The sequence below is a fragment of the Pollicipes pollicipes genome, unplaced genomic scaffold (assembly GCF_011947565.3).
Source record: "Pollicipes pollicipes isolate AB1234 unplaced genomic scaffold, Ppol_2.1 Scaffold_2555;HRSCAF=2994_pilon_pilon_pilon, whole genome shotgun sequence".
Taxonomy (NCBI): domain Eukaryota; kingdom Metazoa; phylum Arthropoda; class Thecostraca; order Pollicipedomorpha; family Pollicipedidae; genus Pollicipes; species Pollicipes pollicipes.
Genome location: NW_023596136.1, coordinates 44,843,929 through 44,862,758, shown reverse-complemented (window position 1 = coordinate 44,862,758; position 18,830 = coordinate 44,843,929). Strand labels below are relative to the sequence as shown.

At 53.0% G+C, this 18,830-nt stretch overlaps 1 protein-coding gene across 1 annotated transcript; it reads left to right on the top strand.

The window, feature by feature from the left end:
* Nucleotides 1-2,593: 2,593 nt before the first annotated feature.
* LOC119101727 (4F2 cell-surface antigen heavy chain) lies at nt 2,594-18,747 on the top strand. Its single transcript, XM_037225149.1, has 7 exons — nt 2,594-2,615; nt 5,632-5,742; nt 10,145-10,281; nt 12,009-12,893; nt 13,830-14,030; nt 16,017-16,268; nt 16,580-18,747. Exons 1-7 carry the CDS (start codon nt 2,594-2,596, stop codon nt 16,808-16,810), a joined length of 1,839 nt encoding a protein of 612 aa, XP_037081044.1. The 3' UTR covers nt 16,811-18,747.
* The last annotated feature ends 83 nt before the right edge of the window (nt 18,748-18,830 follow it).

The following is an 18,830-nucleotide window of genomic DNA, read 5'->3' as shown; positions in this document are numbered from 1 at the left end:
GCGCTTATAATGGATTGTCGGCCATAAATTCTTGCAGAGATTAAAAACATGTTTGTAAAGAGATATATACCAAAAAATTGCGGTTAGATATCTATAAGCAGGATCAGTGATATATGGGACGTGATGATTTCACATCTCCTTCCAACTTTTTGAAGCTTAAAAGAAAAACATTACCTGGTACGCCCAACGTAGACGGGACAAACAAAAAAACTAACATATACTGACCGCATACCTGTTCATAGGTATGCAGTGCTTACGGAGCTTCTGATTTTTACGCTGTTTCAGCTTTAGGATATTTTGTCAGTTATACAACACAACGTTCAATAAAACATATCGAGGCAGAGTCTAGTGACACGGAAATTGAGCTTAACACGTGGGCGGGTGAGGGGTCAATTTGACATCCCCGAAAGTTTTTGCAGAATTGTTTTCGAACATCGCCGTGTAGCTTCGCCAAATTTGATGCAACTGTCGCAAAATGAAAAGTGGATGGTTCGGAATATAAAAAAAGAACATGTATCTTGTAAGGTCGCTAACCTACGGCGGGTCAAAGTCAGGCCATGGATTCAGCAAAGACATTTTCTAGGGAATCGTTTAATCTGATGCAAGAATGTAGTGTTAGGCGAAGCCATGCACCTCTAAGATAGTTTCTTGGACTTCATAACCAAATGAACACATTCCATTGACCTAGGCTCAGGTATGCAGGTCAGACCAAGGTCAAACCAACCTGTTTTGTTACTCCGGAGACTGCGTTATTGGACTGTTTCTGGTGCTCATGATTCTGAATTGATTAATAACAGGAACCGCGGCATGCATCTTCTATGGTCTTTTGAAGCTCAGGGTAGGCCACCGACCTAAAATGACCCAGGCCAACATTTGGTTTTTAGGAGCATACTGCCTAGCATGATCTTTGATGCTTGACCCAGGCCAACATTTGGTTTTTAGGAGCATACTGCCTAGCATGATCTTTGATGCTTATTCAAATGCAAAACTGAAAGTAGTCGTGCATGAGTTTGGGACTATGACCTGCGAAAGGTCAATAAAGATCACTGACCCTAAGTGAGCACCAGTGCCTTTTGCTTGGAGCAGATATCTAGGTTCTGCGGGCACTTTAAACACCAGTGTAGAGTTTGGCCTCGTTTGACCTAAAAATCATGACCTAGGAACCCCAAATTTTGACATAAGCTAGTTCACATACAGGCCAATACGCTCCGTGAATTTGGTGTTTCTAGTTCTCTTAGTTGCTGGGATCTTAGAAGTTCAGCCCCACCCGTACGAATGGTATGTACCCGTACGAACGGGCCACTCGAGCGCGTGTTAACGCATCTCAGTCTAGTCGGCGACTGGTGCACTTATTGTTGCACCACGGCGCAGCATGTGTTTAATACAGACCGTCAGCATTAATCAGGCTGACACTCTTATTTAGTTTTATTTGAAACCCTTGTTTAATTTTGGTTGACACCCTTGTTTAGTTTTGCTTCACTCCCTTACTATGTTTAGCTCTTTCACTAACTAACGTAACTGAAAAATGTGCTCCTACAATCGCTTGGGCGTTGAAATCCTTGTTTTAAATCAGACCAGATTAACTTGCTCTTTTATTCCTGTGTTGCACCTGCCTGGGGCTGTCTCTGACATTTCGTAGCCGTTTATGTTTCATCAGTTTTGCCATCTCTGAGTGTTTTCGGCATTGTAGTATCTTCATGCAAGGTCAGCCGAAAAGTTGAAGAAGCATCGAATAGCGGTGGACTTTGTCATCCCAACCGTATATCGTTTTATCGGCCTCTAACACGGAGACTATAAACGCGCGTTGCATAATTCTTCGTATTTCGATGCATGCATGCATTTTTGTATGACATATCCCTTGTTGCCACCAAACACGCGACATTACAGACTTTGGTTTTGCCACACTTTCTTTTCTTGAGACAGCAATTAGCAAAATGTGTGAGCCTTTAGCAGCTCATAAGGGTTACGATGCCCTGGCTATCATTTGGGCCAGCGAGCTGCAGAATGGACCCAGACTATTCCAAAAACTCAAACTGCCCCATCTTCGCATATGTTTCGAGCGGAACTCACCCCACCAAATAATATTTATATACTTTTGAAGCTTTTCAATCTCTTAGCCATGATTGTAACAGGAATGTGGACACACAGCTTGATGGTATTTTGACATCCACTCAACGTACTACAGTATCACCCATTTAGGATGTCAGCAATGGCCCACACCTCCCGCGCAAAGCATGTAAGACCAATTGTGCGTATACAACAACCTTCTTCCTTCAGAGCATTCGAGATAGAGCGTGTTATTATCGCTATCGTGCAGTTCCTGCGGCATGTAACGCTCTCTGGACATCACCAATAAAGTTGATCGCAGGTGGCAGACAGCAGACACTCGACATCAACAAATGTCACGGATCCATCTGCCATTCTTCGCACTGTGCCTAGTGTCCGCCTCAGACAAATAATCGCATGGTCCAAATGCATGCTGGGGACGCTGTCGGCCTTGGACCGGCCTATGCTTGGTTAGTCCTGCTGCTGCTCAGTTCAACAGCAGGAGTGCTCAGCGCGTCGCCCCGCTGGGCCCCGCCAGATGGCGGCCATGACGACAGCACCCAATGACGGTGAGCTTCCTTTAGCGGGGAACCACGGCGTCATATTGAGGATGTTTGGTCATTGACTGGGGTATGTCTCAGTTTGAGCAACGCGTTGAAGCTTTTCTGTATGTATGTGTGGTAACACGGCATATGTGTGTTTAAACTGCTTGTGTGTGTTTGGCGGCATTTGGAGTATGTTGTAACGCAAGGCTAAGTCATTTGGTGGAGTTCGATGTTGAACTGATACCTAAACTTGGTGAACTCAATGCTTGAACTTGGTGAGCTCGATGCTTGAACTTGGTAAACTCGATGCTTGAACTCAGAAATACCAGTATGCGAGACTTACGCGGTTCGGACTGCGAAGGTGGACATATATTGTTATCATGATCACTCGAACTGTCAATCTTATCTGCTGCGGACAGGGTTAAAGGCAATGTCCTTAATGTTTATAGACCCAATGCATTTGCGTATTGATCGTGATGAACGCAAATTCAGCACGGGAATATTGTGTTATTGCTCGGTATTCTGGTTCGCCCCAATCTTGTTTACGCGTTATTTGGCAGTTCATAAATCATGATTTTCATATCTGTAGTGCGGCCGCATAATAAGGGAATGTTCGGTAGCATATGTTGTGCAGACATTAAATTGTCTGCCAAGACAAGCGGTACGGAGCTTCGCAATTTTGGCTTCAATTTGTATGTGTCGTAGCGTTCAACACACTATATTATTGCTGCCTGCTTATTAATTCAATGATTTTTATCAAGGTATAAGACAACCTTTTTAACTAATGAATGACCGTTGATTCGTTGGGTTCAGCTTAAATGAATTGTTATTCAATTTAGCTCGTCTTGGTTTCATGATCAAAGACAAGAACTCGATGCATTATATTTTCGTTCAGGAAATATGGTTTACGCAAGAACAGCTGGATATACAAAGCCAGTTCAGCCATTCTGCTGCAAATGTGACACAACTAAACGACTTCCCCTCATTTGAATAAACAGTGTCAAAAACGTCTTACAATATGGGTTCCATAAACGTATACGCATACCAATATATCGTGCGTTCAAACTAGCATTCCTGTCGCAGATGAGATAGGTTACAACAGATAATGTTTATGAAGGGTGCGTTCGATTCGTTTTGTTTAGTTTCTTTCGCGGACTGTGGGGTGTGGTACACTGGGGCTGTAGACGTATTAATTACTCGTGCTGGGTATTTGGCACCTTTCATTTCTTCTGGTCAGATTATGATACCCCACCCCCCCCCCCCCCCCCCCCCCCACCTCCACTGAATATCAGCAGTGAAGGTATATGTGTATCCGTGGACTGCGCGACCGCCTGAGTGCCGTTGTCTATCCCAGTTGAGGTCATAGGCCAGGGCCGAGTGAAGCCCTTCCCCCAAAAGTATCTTAGGTTGTGCTTCTGTTGAAGACAAATTGGGTTATGATTGAATTGCTTTAAATTCTTGAATTATGAAGATGCATGTTTTGCGGCCAAATCTAGAGGGCATTTTCATTCAATCCTATTGTCGCCCAACGCATGCCTTGCAGATGGGTCCCCGTGCGGTCTAAGGCTCGGCGATTGGCTCCCCAGGCGCGTGCAAGTCTATCCGCACCGTTATCCAGTCTCCTTTATCCCATAGCCCCTGAATGATCACTACCGGTATGTAGTTCATCCCCACCGCTATTCAGTCTCCTTTATCCCATAGCCCCTGAAATGATCACTACCGGTGTGTAATTCATCCCCACCGCTATTCAGTCTCCTTTATCCCATAGCCCCTGAAATGATCATTACCGGTATGCAGTCCATCCCCACCGCTATTCAGTCTCCTTTATCCCATAGCCCCTGAAATGATCATTACCGGTATGCAGTCCATCCCCACCGCTATTCAGTCTCCTTTATCCCATAGCCCCTGAAACGATCATTGCTGGCATGCAGTCCATCCCCACCGCTATCCAGTCTCCTTTATCCCATAGACCCTGAAGTGATCATTACTGGTCGAGAGGGCTCTTATTCAAATAACCAGGTAACAAACGAGGGCAGTTAACACGTGGGTGGGTGATGTGTGCTGCCCACAGGTGTTACTCTCCCAATACGTTTGTGACATCAGTGTGGTCTAGTATGATGGACTGAGCTGACCTGGGAGAAGGCTATGCCACCCACTTTGACTCATTGGCTACCAGCAGTCACTGATAATCATGCCGGAACGTGCAGCGGTCCACGAAAATAAGAGCCATTTAATTGTTTAGGAATCAGGTTTAAAGTATGACATCACTGGACGTTAGCATGGATAAGCCAAGAATTGAATTGACATATCATGGGCTCGTGACGACAAAAAGATCGTACTGTCGCGAAGTCACTGTACCAGCGCAACATGCATAACATAGAGTGCCGGCGTGAGCATAGAATGCCGGCGCAACCGGCACTCTATGTTGACGTCAGAAGTTGTCGTGACGTCGTTGGGATAATATACGAGGGCAACGGCCGCACGCCACGCCGATCCGACCAGCATGCTCCCGGGCTTCGACTGTACGATAGGGGTCGGCGGTGCGCGTTGCTGTGTGTGTGGTACGTGGTCAGGGAAGCGTGTTCAGCTATCCGTGTCAGAGATGGTTGGTGCACGGGCATAGGTCTGGCGTTGCTCGGACATGCCTCGGGTGGATCTGGGTTTCTCCATGGGAGCTCTTGTCCCACCGGTCTATGGTTTCGGGAGTGCTCCTCTTACTTGTCTTGGGGAGCAGGGCGCCGCGTCAGACAGGGTTGCTAACCCCGGAGGTGAGGGAGCGGAGGCCTTCCAGCTTTCCGAAAGATGAATAGTGTCGTATAAGCGCCGACTGGAAAGAGATAAGCGCAGAGTGGTGCACTTCGAATTAGGCGAGCTTCGGTTGACCCTGACGCCAGATCAGCGGTATCTGAGCACTCCCCATGGGTCTGGTGCGCACCAAGTGCGTATCTTCGACCTTCCAAGAATATGTGCGTGAACCGACGACGGCGCCGACCTTGACCGCCTGTAAGCACACAGCTGAGTACATCCAATCCCGTTTCAGGGTGCCTGCCAGACAGTCTGGAGCTGGTACCAGCGCTGGATCTGAATCTAGCGCACAGCGAAGCGCTGGTCGCGCCGGACGTCCTCGGCAACATCCCAGCGGACATTACCGGTGAGCGTGCGTCTAGTCGAAGTGGATGCTATGTGTTATGCTGCACCATCGCGTCACACTAAACCCGCTATACGTGGCGCTACTCTCTCCAACAAGCCATACGCCTCGCTAGTCTGATCATGGAGACAGACGTGAAAGGCCGCGCTGCATTTATGCATTCTGGAGGGATTTCCAAGAAACTCAGCCGCTATTGCGCATGTCCGTCTGGACGGGGCGTCAGCAACAACCTAAGAAATGCAAGCATCGCTTATTATGAAACTCAAAACGCAAACAGCCTGTGTTGAGACGTTTCGCAATTTTAATTTTTTGCTGATCGAAGCAGCTGATTACTTTTCCCATGCTGTGGCCCTGACTAGAGCTAATCCTACGGACGATACGGTTCCTGTATTATCATTATCACACAAAACCAAGCCGGTAGTGCCGATCGATATTGTGAATTGCATTCTCGATGTACGAGCGCATTATGCAGGCTTCAAGGCTAGAAACGCACCTCACCTAATGTGTGGAGGCGTGTTGAGATAACGTAAAATGCTCCTGAGCTTTTTATCACACCACCATGAACTCCGGACACGCCAGGGCTCCCATGCCTACTGCAATATGAAACAATTACGCATGAACATGAAGCGGGTTGGGGGCGAGCGAATTTCTGCGGTCGGCAGTTGCCACATGATGCGAGCTCCCATATAATGAACCGGGCGTCGAATTGGTGACAGAGCATGTTGAGAGTACCTGCTGAATAATGCTGACAACTCAAGACCAATTATTCTTCCGCATTTTTTACGAAGAAGGAAAATGTACTGAAACGCTACGGCCAAGCAACGTACGGTTTAGAACCTCGAAAAATATGTATGCAAATTTGCTTATGCCATGCTTTTCTTAGGAAAATAATTAACCTGGTACGTGCTCCAAAGGTTTCTATCGAGCATCAGTGCGAATTTGTGTTGGTATCGTGTACGAAAATGGCATCTGATTTGATTTCTGCATGAAAGTGGTTGGGCCATATGACAGCACCACAGCTCGCATGGGTGTTACATTTTGAACATCAAGAAGGCAAAACACTCTAATCTATCATGTAGGAAAAGGCTTGCGATTTGATTGCACGTCATCAATCACCCTACAAAATTAAAGTGAAACATCGCTGCTATCGATTCATCGAAGTGCCTGGATTATTGGTAATTTCACCCGTAATCGAGCATGCATTATATCTGTCGTGCAATATTGTGCAATTTTATGTACCTGCAGTCACGGGCGGCGTAGCATGGGGGGGGGGGGGGCAGAGGGGACAACAGGCTATTGGGAAGGGACAATGGGCTATACCCCCATCCCCACAATGGGGTAGTTCCGTTTTTCAAAACAAGCCATTACAAGTACCCACAGATTATAAAAGTTTGTGTCAAGGAGACACCTGTAACTGAGCTAGAGAATACTAAATCGATCTCAGAAGACCTGTAGTATTTTCTTCACCAAGAGGCCCATTTTCTGGGGCATGAGGCCACCTTTATTAATGAGGCAGTCTATGATCTAGATCAAAAGGCTCGATGTGGTGTTAAGGCGGCTCGTTTGTTGCTCGTGAGGCCCTCGTTATAGCCTAGGAGACCCTGTTCTAGATTAGGAGGCATCCTCTATATTCAATAGGTCCCAGTTCTGGAACAGGAAGCCGCTTTCATGCAACAGATGGCCGCGTTCTGAATTGGGGCGTAATATTTTGCAATAAGGAGGCCCAATCGTTAATCATAAGCATCCCGTTCTGGATTAGGCGCTATGCATCAGGTGACCCTGTTTTAAAATTACTGAAACTCTTTGCTGGATAATTCGGAGGCCCCATTCGGCTTTTGTCTTAATGCCAGCATTTGTTTACCTGGGCATGGTGCATGTAGGAGTTTGATAAAGGAGCACATGCTCTCGGCACCCTTCCCCTTTTGGAGGATAGCACACTGCCCAGGAAGCCTCCCCGTGGTGCTTATGAGGCTCCCCTTTTGAAATATTGCCTCCCCCTCAAAACCCGAGGCGCCACCCCTGCCCGCAGTTCCCGGTCGTCACCCGTCATAGCGGGTAATAGTCCAGAATGCGTCGAATGAGTCGAGCCACTTATCACCATCAGTAAACATTTCGATCGCTACCGTTCAACTGAATGGATGGGTAATTAGACGCACGTTTGATCGTGCTGCAAATTATGTGCCACCTGAGACTTTTGCTCCCCCTATCCGGGATGGGATGGTTAGTTGCACCTCATTGCCGAAATGTGAATTGAAATGGAGTTTGTGCGTGGTTTCACAATTCTGATGGGTTGCGACGTTTCCGAAAACAACTATGATAAGCAGCGCCGGGGTCTAGAAGGCAGACGCTTTAGCGCACGTGTCACCAGCCGTGACAAAATGCAGGGAATAGAGATTCCTGCGCGTAGTTGGGTTTCAGATTGGTGCTTGACCGGACTATGACCTGCGTATTGCAGCAGAACCGGTCCGAACGTCGCATATCTTCCGGCTAGTGGGCCCCTCAGCAGCCGACGCTGACGACACCTATCGGGGCCAGTGTCTCGTGGCCAGAAACCGGATACACAGGAGATGCTATGCAGATCGAATGTACGAGCAGGCAGTAGCCAGAATGAACTGGATATTTACAGTCGGAGCCGTTGTCGAAGTGGCCCGTCTGGTTTTGAGAAGGCCTCAACCATATGTGATGCCTGACCTCGCCGCCTTACGTCACCCTCAATGACGCAGCAGAAGCTGGAGAACTAATAAATCAGGAACAGATCGTGTAAATTCCAAATACGTCTAGGTCAATGTTACTCTGTTCGGTGCGCAGAAGATCTGATTTCTCGTGGGACTAAATGTATGAGTCTTCACGTCAATTTTTTAGCATGCACTAACTTAAAAGTAAAAGGTGTTTGTGTGCTACACTTTTGTTTGATATGGTATTGCATCGTGCGCTCATATGGCGTCAAAATAGTTTCTTTCGTTAGCCAAAAGCACAAGACGTCCATGAAATGAAAACAAAAATGACTCTCCCTTGTCCATGAAGCAGAAGTTTTTCCGCGAAGTTTGCTAGTTTTTGATCGTTGCATGCTGCTCCTAAGGTTGTTATACTTGAAAGTTTGTTGCAAACACGGAGAACACGGTGACGGTCGTGTCGTCGCACTTACACCGATACAAGACGTCTTTTGACATTCAACAACATTTTCCGCCCGTGGTTTCTCGGTCTCCGGAATGACACGTGTCCTCCTGCTAGCTTTTGGGGTCGAGGTACCTGTCTGGTTCCAGTTGTCGCTCGGTATCTGGCATGTCTCGTGCCCAGGTTCCCGTCGTTTCGTGATGCCCCGGTGTCAAGTAAGTCTGGTGGCAGTCCCTGTCATGCGTGAGGAACCCCTCAGTCCTCGGTGTTCATCAATGCTCCTCGGTGTCAGGTGTCGTTCGGTGTCCGTGTCGCTCGGCATCCTTGTCACTCAGTGCCGGTGTCGCTCGGTGTCAGGTGTCGCTCGGTGTCTGCCCAGTGGAGGACGCTCCTCTGTATCTATCGTCTTTAGGTGTCAGGTGTCGCTCGGTGCCAGATTCAGCATGGTGGAGTACGGTCCTCCGTATCTGTCGTCCAGCGATGCCTGGCGTCTTTCAGTGTCATGGGTCTCTCGCTGCCAGGCGCAGCTCTTTGCCAAGACTTCCTCGATGTCAAAGGTGAAACTATGCTATCTACCTCGATGCTACATGTGTGTTTTGTTGTTAGATGTCGCTTGGTGTCAGTGTCACTCAAAGTCGGGTGCCACTCGGTGTCTTGTAGCACTCGGTGTCGGTCTCGCTCGGTGTCGGTGTCGCTCGGCGTCAGGTGCCGCAGGTGTCCCTCGGTGTCGATTGTTACTCGGTGTCCGGGTGTGTCCGTGCCATTTGGTGTCGGCGTCACTCGGTGTCCGCTGTCGCTCCGTGTCGGGTTACACCCGCTATCGCGTGCCGCTCGCTGTCGATTGTCGCTAGGTGTCTGGTGTCGCTCGGTGTCGGTCGCCACGCGGCGTCGAGTGTCGTTCGGTGTAGGTCGTCACACGGTGACGAATGTCGCTCAGTGTCGGTCGTCACTCGATGTCGGGTGTTGCTCGGCGTCGGTTGTCGCTCGGTGACGGGTGTCTTTCGGTGTAGGTCGTCACTCGGTGTCTGGTGTCGGTCGGTGTCGATCGTCACTCGGTGCCGGTCGTCACTCGGTGCTGGGTGTCGTTCGGTGTAGGTCGTCACTCGGTGTCGGGTGTCGCTCGGTGTCGGTCGTCACTCGGTGTCGGGTGTCGCTCGGTGTCGGTCGTCACTCGGTGTCGGGTGTCGCTCGGTGTCGGTCGTCACTCGGTGTCGGGTGTCGCTCGGTGTCGATTGTCACTCGGTGTCGGGTGTCGCTCGGCGCTGCAGTCAGCTGCTTTCCCTGATTTCAGCCGACGAGCGGCCGGTGTCTGCCATCAGCAAGGAGACGTCGTCGGAGGGCGAGGGCGAGGAGAACCTGCACCTGCTGGACACCCCGCAGGCGGAGGCGCCGGGTCAGCAGGCGCTGCTGCACCCGGGCAGCATCCAGGTGTGTTCCCCAGCGCCGCTCGTGCACCGCCGCGACCCACCACTGGCCGGGCTGGGCCCGCCCAGCCGCCATAGAGCTGCTAGAGACAGAAGTGATAGGTCACCGAGTGGTTGGGAGATAATAGTGCGAACACGGACCTTGCATGCAACGATTTATTTTTCCAGTTTCTCTCTTAATGCTTGAGTTAGGACATACAATTAAATGTAAACTGTCGGTGTAAAATGAAAATATCAACGTGAAAGGAAAATATCAATGTAAAATGAAAATTTGTATACAAAAAGCGCAAGGTATAACTGTAAAAGGTCTTTTTTAAGGCACTGAGGGACATCGTTTGCTCGTAAGAAATGAACCGTCCTACTTCCAGCGCGGTTCGCTGTTTATCAACCGTATTACGACTAAGCAGCCAAAAAGAAGTTGTTCGATTCAAAGCATCATGTGTTATGTTGGCCAATGCATTCCCTCAGCCAGTGGCTGTTCCGACATCTATCGTAAGGAGCCGTCCAAAAATACACTTCTTATGGAGGGCAGGGGGTGGCTTTCATAAAGCATATAAACGAAGCGTTGCTGTGAGAGGATGAGTTTTAGGCAGCGTAATGTCACGCAGAGATGTGGCTGGGAATAATGCCGATTTGTGCTTTTCATGAAGATTTTTACAGGGTGAACGATGGAGATAACGGGTCTCGCTCGGCGCACCAGTGGGTTATCTGGGCGACGATAGGTGGCCAAAAATTGCGCCGTAATTTTTTGATGGCCCCTGGGGCACATGCGGAAGCGTAACTGGATGTTGGATATATTAAGGCAATGTGGGAATGAAATGGGGATAACGGGCTCAACTACAATTTAAATATGCGTGAACAATAACTAACAAAACCATTTTAATGCATAAAACAATTAGTAACACATTTCTGAACACTCTCCGACACACTCTACCGCTGGTTACGCTTTGCTTACGCTGGGCAAGACCCCTTCCGCCTGCTTGCAGGTGGTGTGGTTACAGGTAGAAATGGGACGAACTCTGGGGCGAGGCCGATCGGTAAGACTGTTGGCTACTTAAAAAGGTTGTTGGGTACTTTTTTAAAAAATCAGCATGAAATGCAAACACGCTTGAGTGTAGCACTTCGCGTAACATGAGGCTGTCGGAAATTTTACCCTCCTCCCCTGTTGCGCTAGGTTACGCGCCAGAAATCCTCAATCAACCCTCCACGCGTGACGTATTTTATGGACGGCCCTTAGGGACTGGTGGTGCCTCGCATGTACGACGCCATACGGACAAGGTTCTCAGGATTGTTTGGTGCGAGCTTGCGAAATTGCTGTGCGGAGCACATCTTTTGTTCTTGATACGGTGCGTAATTTTATGCATATGTTTTACGCAACTCAGATGAAAGCTTGATTCATCGGAAATGTTTGAATCAAGTTATCTTATGTACGCCTTATGTTAATGAATAGCTCAAATATTGAACAGCACTAATGTTCCGTTTCATTCCATTAGGGCGTAACATGGACATCGATGACAAGTGTCATAGCTCATGACGGCACCCAATGCTAATTAACTTGACAACCGCTGCAGCTCATTTCATGAAACAGATATATTGCAGAGCAGCTCACTTGCTCACCGACGCGCCTGCGTGACCGTGTGATGGAACGAGTCGAATCGAATCCGATACTCACCCACCTGGCGGGCGGCCGGCGAAGCCACGGGTGACGCTGACACCCTGCTTCATCCGCAGGGCGTGGACGATGTCATTGTGCGGAGGCCGAGCTACGAGGAGATGCAGAAGGAAGCGGAGGATTGCTGCCCGTCTTGGAACTGGCCGCTCATCCGCAACCTCTGCCTGGGCGTCAACGCGGCCGTCTGGCTCGGCGTGCTGGCGGTCTGCATCGGCTGGATCGTGGCCATGCCGCGCAAGTGCGACCCGTTCCGCAAGTGGTACCAGGGCGAGGCCATGTACGAGATCTTCCCAGGCTCGTTCCAGGACTCGGACGGCGACGGCGTCGGCGACCTCCGCGGCATCCAGAGCCGGCTTTACTACGTCAAGAACCTGGAGGTCAACACGATCGTGCTGACGTCCATGCTCGAGACGCCGGGCTTTCCGCAGGACGTCGGCAAGGTGTCCAGCTTCACCAGGGTTGACCCGAAGTTGGGCACTGCTGGCGACTTCCTGAACCTCGTTTCGGACGCCCACGCCATGGACCTGCACGTGGTGGTGGCGCTTGACCCCGTGCCGCTACTCGACAACTCGCCTGGCGCTGACATGACGATGGTGCCGACCAACCTGACCCAGTCGCAGGAGAAGGCCACCTACCCGGAGCTTGTGCACGTGCTGGAGCACTGGCTGCAGCATGGCGTGGACGGCTTCATACTGCGAAACCTGGAGACGGTGGTGAACAGCGTGGACGTGGAGGCGCTGGCGCAGGATGTCCGCAATCTGCTGGATCGCTACACGGTCGGCATGGAGGACCGCATCCTGATCGTGCCAATCGAGCTGCTGAAGGCGCTGAAGGACCACGACCGACATAACGCCACCAAGGTGCTCCACCGGATCGACCTGCTGGACTGCCAGCTGCACATCCAGGACCAGAGTCCGCAGGAGATCGCCGACCAAATCAGCGAGGTAAGCCGCTGCCCAAATGACTATAATATATCGTGGTGCCGGTAATAGTAATATGGATTTCGCCGAAGTGGGCTGCGGGAGAAAGTCCGCGCTCTGTTTTGACACCGCGACTCGGGATGTCTCATGTACACCTGTGTACAAAAGACCTGTGTACATACTCGTGATGTCTTATGTACACCTGTGTACATAAGACCTGTGCATATACTCGGCATCTCTCATGTACACCCATGTACAAAATACCTGTGCACATACTCGGGATGTCTTATGTACATCTGTGTGCATAAGACCTGTGCACATACTCGGGATGGCTTATGTACACCTGTATACATAAGACCTGTGTACATAATCGGGATGTCTTATGTACAGTTGTGTACATAAAACCTGTGCACATACTCGGGATGTCTTATGTACACCTGTATACATAATACCTGTGCACAAACTCGGGATGTCTTATGTACACCTGTATACATAAGACCTGTGTACATACTCGGGATGTCTTATGTACACATCTTGTGCCTAGAGCAATGACCAGCTGGACAACCACGCCACGCGGTGACCTGGCACGGTGTGTCACATGACACGTGCGACCGTGACGTGATCCGTCAGTGACATGGTCTGGCCGCTTGGGCCGGTCGGGGCGGCACCTCACGCCAGACGCCGGTCAGCCGTCCCAGCCGGCTGCCGCGTGGGCGGAGCCAGTCAGAGTCCGCGGCTCCGTTTGGGGTGCTGCCAGATCTTCATGTACTGCTATCAGCACTCTGCTGAAACGAACACTCGGCGTTTAGAATGCGGACATTTATGTAAATGAATGCTCAAATCTGCGATGACATCATCCTTGTGACATGATGCCGGCAAAGAGAATACTCGCCGTCCGCACCGTTGCCGTATGCCGCACGCTCCGCGCCGCCAGCCGTGACCTGCCCTGCGCGCCGTCAGATCATGTCGTGGGACGAGTCGTCGGACACGCCCTGGTTCAACTGGCGGCTGGCGTCCGCGGACATGACTCGCCTCTCGCGCCGGCTGGGCCGCAACCACACGGTGGGCGCCACCGTGCTGCAGAGCCTGCTGCCCGGCACGGTCACGTTGCTGTACGGCGACGAGGTCTGCCTGATGGAGGCCGAGCCGCAGGAGAACCAGGTGAGGGATCGAGCCGCGGCAGGACCAGGTGAGGGGTCGAGCCGCAGGAGGACCAGGTGAGGGATCGAGCCGCAGGAGAACCAGGTGAAGGATCGAGCCGCGGCAGAACCAGGTGAGGGATCGAGCCGCAGGAGAATCAAGCGAGGGATCGAGCCGCAGGAGAACCAGGTGAGGTATCGAGCCGCAGGAGAACCAGGTGAAGGATCGAGCCGCAGGAGAACCAGGATCGAGCGGCAGGAGAACCATGTGAGGGATCGAGCCGCAGGAGGACCAGGTGAGGGATCGAGCCGCAGGAGAACCAGGTGAAGGATCGAGCCGCGGCAGAACCAGGTGAGGTATCGAGCCGCGGCAGAACCAGGTGAGGTATCGAGCCGCAGGAGAATCAGGTGAGGGATCGAGCCGCAGGAGAACCAGGTGAGGGATCGAGCCGCAGGAGAACCAGGTGAAGGATCGAGCCGCGGCAGAACCAGGTGAGGTATCGAGCCGCGGCAGAACCAGGTGAGGTATCGAGCCGCAGGAGAATCAGGTGAGGGATCGAGCCGCAGGAGAACCAGGTGAGGGATCGAGCCGCAGGAGAACCAGGTGAAGGATCGAGCCGCGGCAGAACCAGGTGAGGTATCGAGCCGCAGGAGAACCATGTGAGGGATCGAGCCGCAGGAGAACCAGGTGAGGGATCGAGCCGCAGGAGAACCAGGTGAAGGATCGAGCCGCGGCAGAACCAGGTGAGGTATCGAGCCGCAGGAGAACCATGTGAGGGATCGAGCCGCAGGAGAACCAGGTGAGGGATCGAGCCGCAGGAGAACCAGGTGAAGGATGGAGCCGCGGCAGAACCAGGTGAGGTATCGAGCCGCAGGAGAACCATGTGAGGGGTCGAGCCGCAGGAGAACCAGGTGAGGGATCGAGCCGCAGGAGAATCAGGTGAAGGATCGAGCCGCGGCAGAACCAGGTGAGGTATCGAGCCGCAGGAGAACCATGTGAGGGATCGAGCCGCAGGAGAACCAGGTGAGGGATCGAGCCGCAGGAGAACCAGGCGAAGGATCGAGCCGCGGCAGAACCAGGTGAGGTATCGAGCCGCAGGAGAACCATGTGAGGGATCGAGCCGCAGGAGAACCAGGTGAGGGATCGAGCCGCAGGAGAACCAGGTGAAGGATCGAGCCGCGGCAGAACCAGGTGAGGTATCGAGCCGCAGGAGAACCATGTGAGGGATCGAGCCGCAGGAGGACCAGGTGAGGGATCGAGCCGCAGGAGAATCAGGTGAGGGATCGAGCCGCAGGAGAACCAGGTGAGGTATCGAGCCGCAGGAGAACCAGGTGAAGGATCGAGCCGCAGGAGAACCAGGTGAGGGATCGAGCCGCAGGAGAACCAGGTGAGGTATCGAGCCGCAGGAGAACCAGGTGAAGGATCGAGCCGCAGGAGAACCAGGATCGAGCGGCAGGAGAACCATGTGAGGGATCGAGCCGCGGCAGGACCAGGTGAGGGGTCGAGCTGCAGGAAAACCAGGTGAGGGATCGAACTGCAAGAGAACCAGGTGAGGGATTGAGCCGCAGCAGAACCAGGTGAGGGATCGAGCCGCAGCAGAACCAGGTGAGGGATCGAGCCGCGGGAGAGCCAGGAGAAGGATCGAGCCGCAGGAGAACCAGGCGAGCCGTTGAGCCGCAAGAGAACCAGGCTGGGCCAGAGGGCAATCCGCAAAGCAAGAAGAGATACAGGTGCGGGAGAGCAAGGGGAGGGCGATTAACAGAACAATGTGAGAGGCCGAGACGCACAGTGGGATGGTGCTTATACGTAGACATATTTTGGAACCTTGCATCTGCTGCAGTCGTCAGCTGGAAATGGCTAGCGTTGGCTTGGTGTTGTTGACCGTCCTTCGGCAGACGCTGCCCGGGCTGGACATCATGCCCTGGTCGGATGACGTCATCATGGCCTGGTCGGATGACGTCATCATGCCCCAGCCCTGGCTTGATGTTGGCGCCCCTCCTTCGGCAGACGCTGCCCGGCCTGGGCATCATGCCCTGGTCGGATGACGTCACGTCGGCCGACTTCTCGCTGAGCTGGCGGCTGCCGTGGCGACCGCTGCCGGCAGACCACGCCCTCTTCAACGCCGCCAGCCAGCAGAACATCACCGTGCAGTCGGTCCGGCTGGCCCTGGGCGTGCACCGCTCGGCCGTGCCCGTCTACGTCAACGGCATATTCAACTCGATCGGAGACTTCAACCCACGCCGCTCGTCCAACCTCAAGGTGAGTTCCCCACAGGGGGGATGGGCGCACCGAGGAGGCCGTGTAATGGCTCGGCTTCCTAGCACAGCTGGCCGTCGCGCCCGTGTTAGTAACCAGTCCCGCATCACTACGGCGCGTGTTGACGTCTCTAAGCTTCGCGTAGTCATTGACCGTCACTGCGATATCGTCGTTGGTTGGTTTCATTCTGTAGTTTTCTACGTCGTGCTGCCGTCATTGATACTGATCACCTGGCTGTCTGGGGTTTAAATGGAGATCGTTTACGGGGTGGCCTGGCTGTCCAACGGGGCTGAGCTTGCGGCGCTGTCCGCCAGGTGCGCTACGTGGACGAGGCGGTGATCGTGCTGGACCGGTTCTACCCGCGCCAGCCGCGCTGGTGCGCCATCTTCAACACGGCCGAGCGGCCGGTGACACGGGACCTCAGCCACATCTTCTTCCGCGGCCTCGTCATGGCCAGCTCCACCGGCGACAAGCAGGGCTTCATCCGCTTCAAGGAGCTGCGCCTGGAGGCCGGCGAGGGCCTGCTGGTCAAGCTGGACCGCTGAGCGCCGCCGGGGGTCAACGGCGTGGGGAACCGAGCGCCGGCGCCGCCGGTCTGGCGGACAGGCCGGCCGCCGGCCACCTGCGGCTGGCGAGCAGCGCGGCCGCGTCTGTTCGCAGACGTGGGAGGCCTGGCGTCGAAGGCATCAGGCCTTTCCCTCCCCAAGAAGGCCTAACCCACCGAATCGATGGGCGCGCGTGTGATCACGTTTCGAGCCGTTCACCTCTGCTGAGTGTGCGTGTGTGTGTGTGGCTTACGTACAGCGGGAAGCGACATGGAGCGCATAGCGCCAGCAGAACATTCGCCAACGGCGCGCACTTGACTAGTCATGCCCACCGAGTTGGCGCCTGGCGCCCAAGCAGCACGGTATTGTTAGAACATCTTGTTTATTCTCGCATGTTGACGTTACATAACAAGCACGGCTCGCCAAGCCGGATACCAATACATCGGGTTTGCCTGGGCACCAGTGGGCGGCACCTCACACATGACGTTGGCAGGATTCCGCGAAACAGTCAATACCTGACACTCGCCTGCCATGACAGCGGCAGAGGTTAGAGCTATCACGACCCTGCACCGTATTTGATTAGACTTCTGTCCGACCAGACACTATCACTTCTCTTCTCGGGCCCAGGCAGGGGCCTCTTGGGCCCAGGGTCACCGCGCCGGACCCCGTCGCAGTGACCTCTATCACACGGTTCTGCCGGCTCAGCTGGACTTGAGCCGCGAGATCAGAAGCTAGCATTCCGCGCCGGCCTCGAAACAGGGGCCATCGAAACCGAACAATGCCGGCATTCGTTCCCGAGTGCCTGAGACCCGTCACACGCGGCGTTAATCACATGGGGACTGCAGCGCGGAGAGACGCTCCTTCGGGGTATTACGAGCCGAGGCGCTTAATAGTAAGGACACCATAACACACTGAGGCGATGACGAGACAGGGATGATGTGCGATCGATTTCACTCTGCCCCACACACTTGCGCACGGTGCGTGAATGACGGACGGCACGTGCGATAAATCAACAGTACGAGTCTGACTATATATCCTGTGCGCAACACGACCATTACTCACAGGGTTCGTACTCCCAGGAATGATATTCAGAAGGGGCAGACACACCACGTGCACATGACTGACAGTGTCCCTGGCCCAAGGGGCGCCCAAGAACACGGAGGGAGGGGGTACTGCCCACACACCCAGTATTCACAGCTAGATTATGGAACACGAGATAAAGTATACAACGGGCTGTTCTGCCGGGCGTGTACGGTAATGCACGCGAAAAATGATCGTCTATAAATCACATGCTACCCATGACGCATGCTCGCAACTTGAAGCGAGCCGCATCTTATTGGCGTGGAACCGACAAACATTTTTCCAAGATTTCCACCCTGCTCCATTGTCTCTCAAAGACGTGTCTAAGGGGCAACATGTCCCCTGCGTCCAGCTTCGTTTAACGTTCAACGTTTTCCCCAGCAACATTAAATGCAGGGACAGAACCTAACGCTGCGTTCGAGATTGCAATCCAAGAAGACAGGAACGAAACCTTCTATCTCACAATTTACAAGAGGTCCGGCCAGTCAGTAACATTGACAGGTGACTAAACACCACCTGGACTTCAGTCCGTATAATATCAGTCGTTTTTTCCATCACTCGCACCTACAGAGGGCGCCAGTCCAGGCTCAGGACTGCGGAATGCCACAGCTGCCGTGCCACGCACAAGTCCACCAGCTGCCGTGCACAGCGGAGGGGTCGGCTCAGCCGGCCCGGCGGAGGACGCGTCACGAGTCCGGTGCAAGGGTCAGACGGGCGGTCCCAGCGGAGCGAGGAGCGGCCAGCAGGTCACAGCAGCTGCAGACCCAGGGCGGTCCCAGCGGAGCGAGGAGCGGCCAGCAGGCCACAGCAGCTGCAGACCCAGGGCGGTCCCAGAGGAGCGAGGAGCGGCCAGCACGCCACAGCAGCTGCAGACCCAGGGCGGTCCCAGAGGAGCGAGGAGCGGCCAGCACGTCACAGCAGCTGCAGACCGAGCACACGG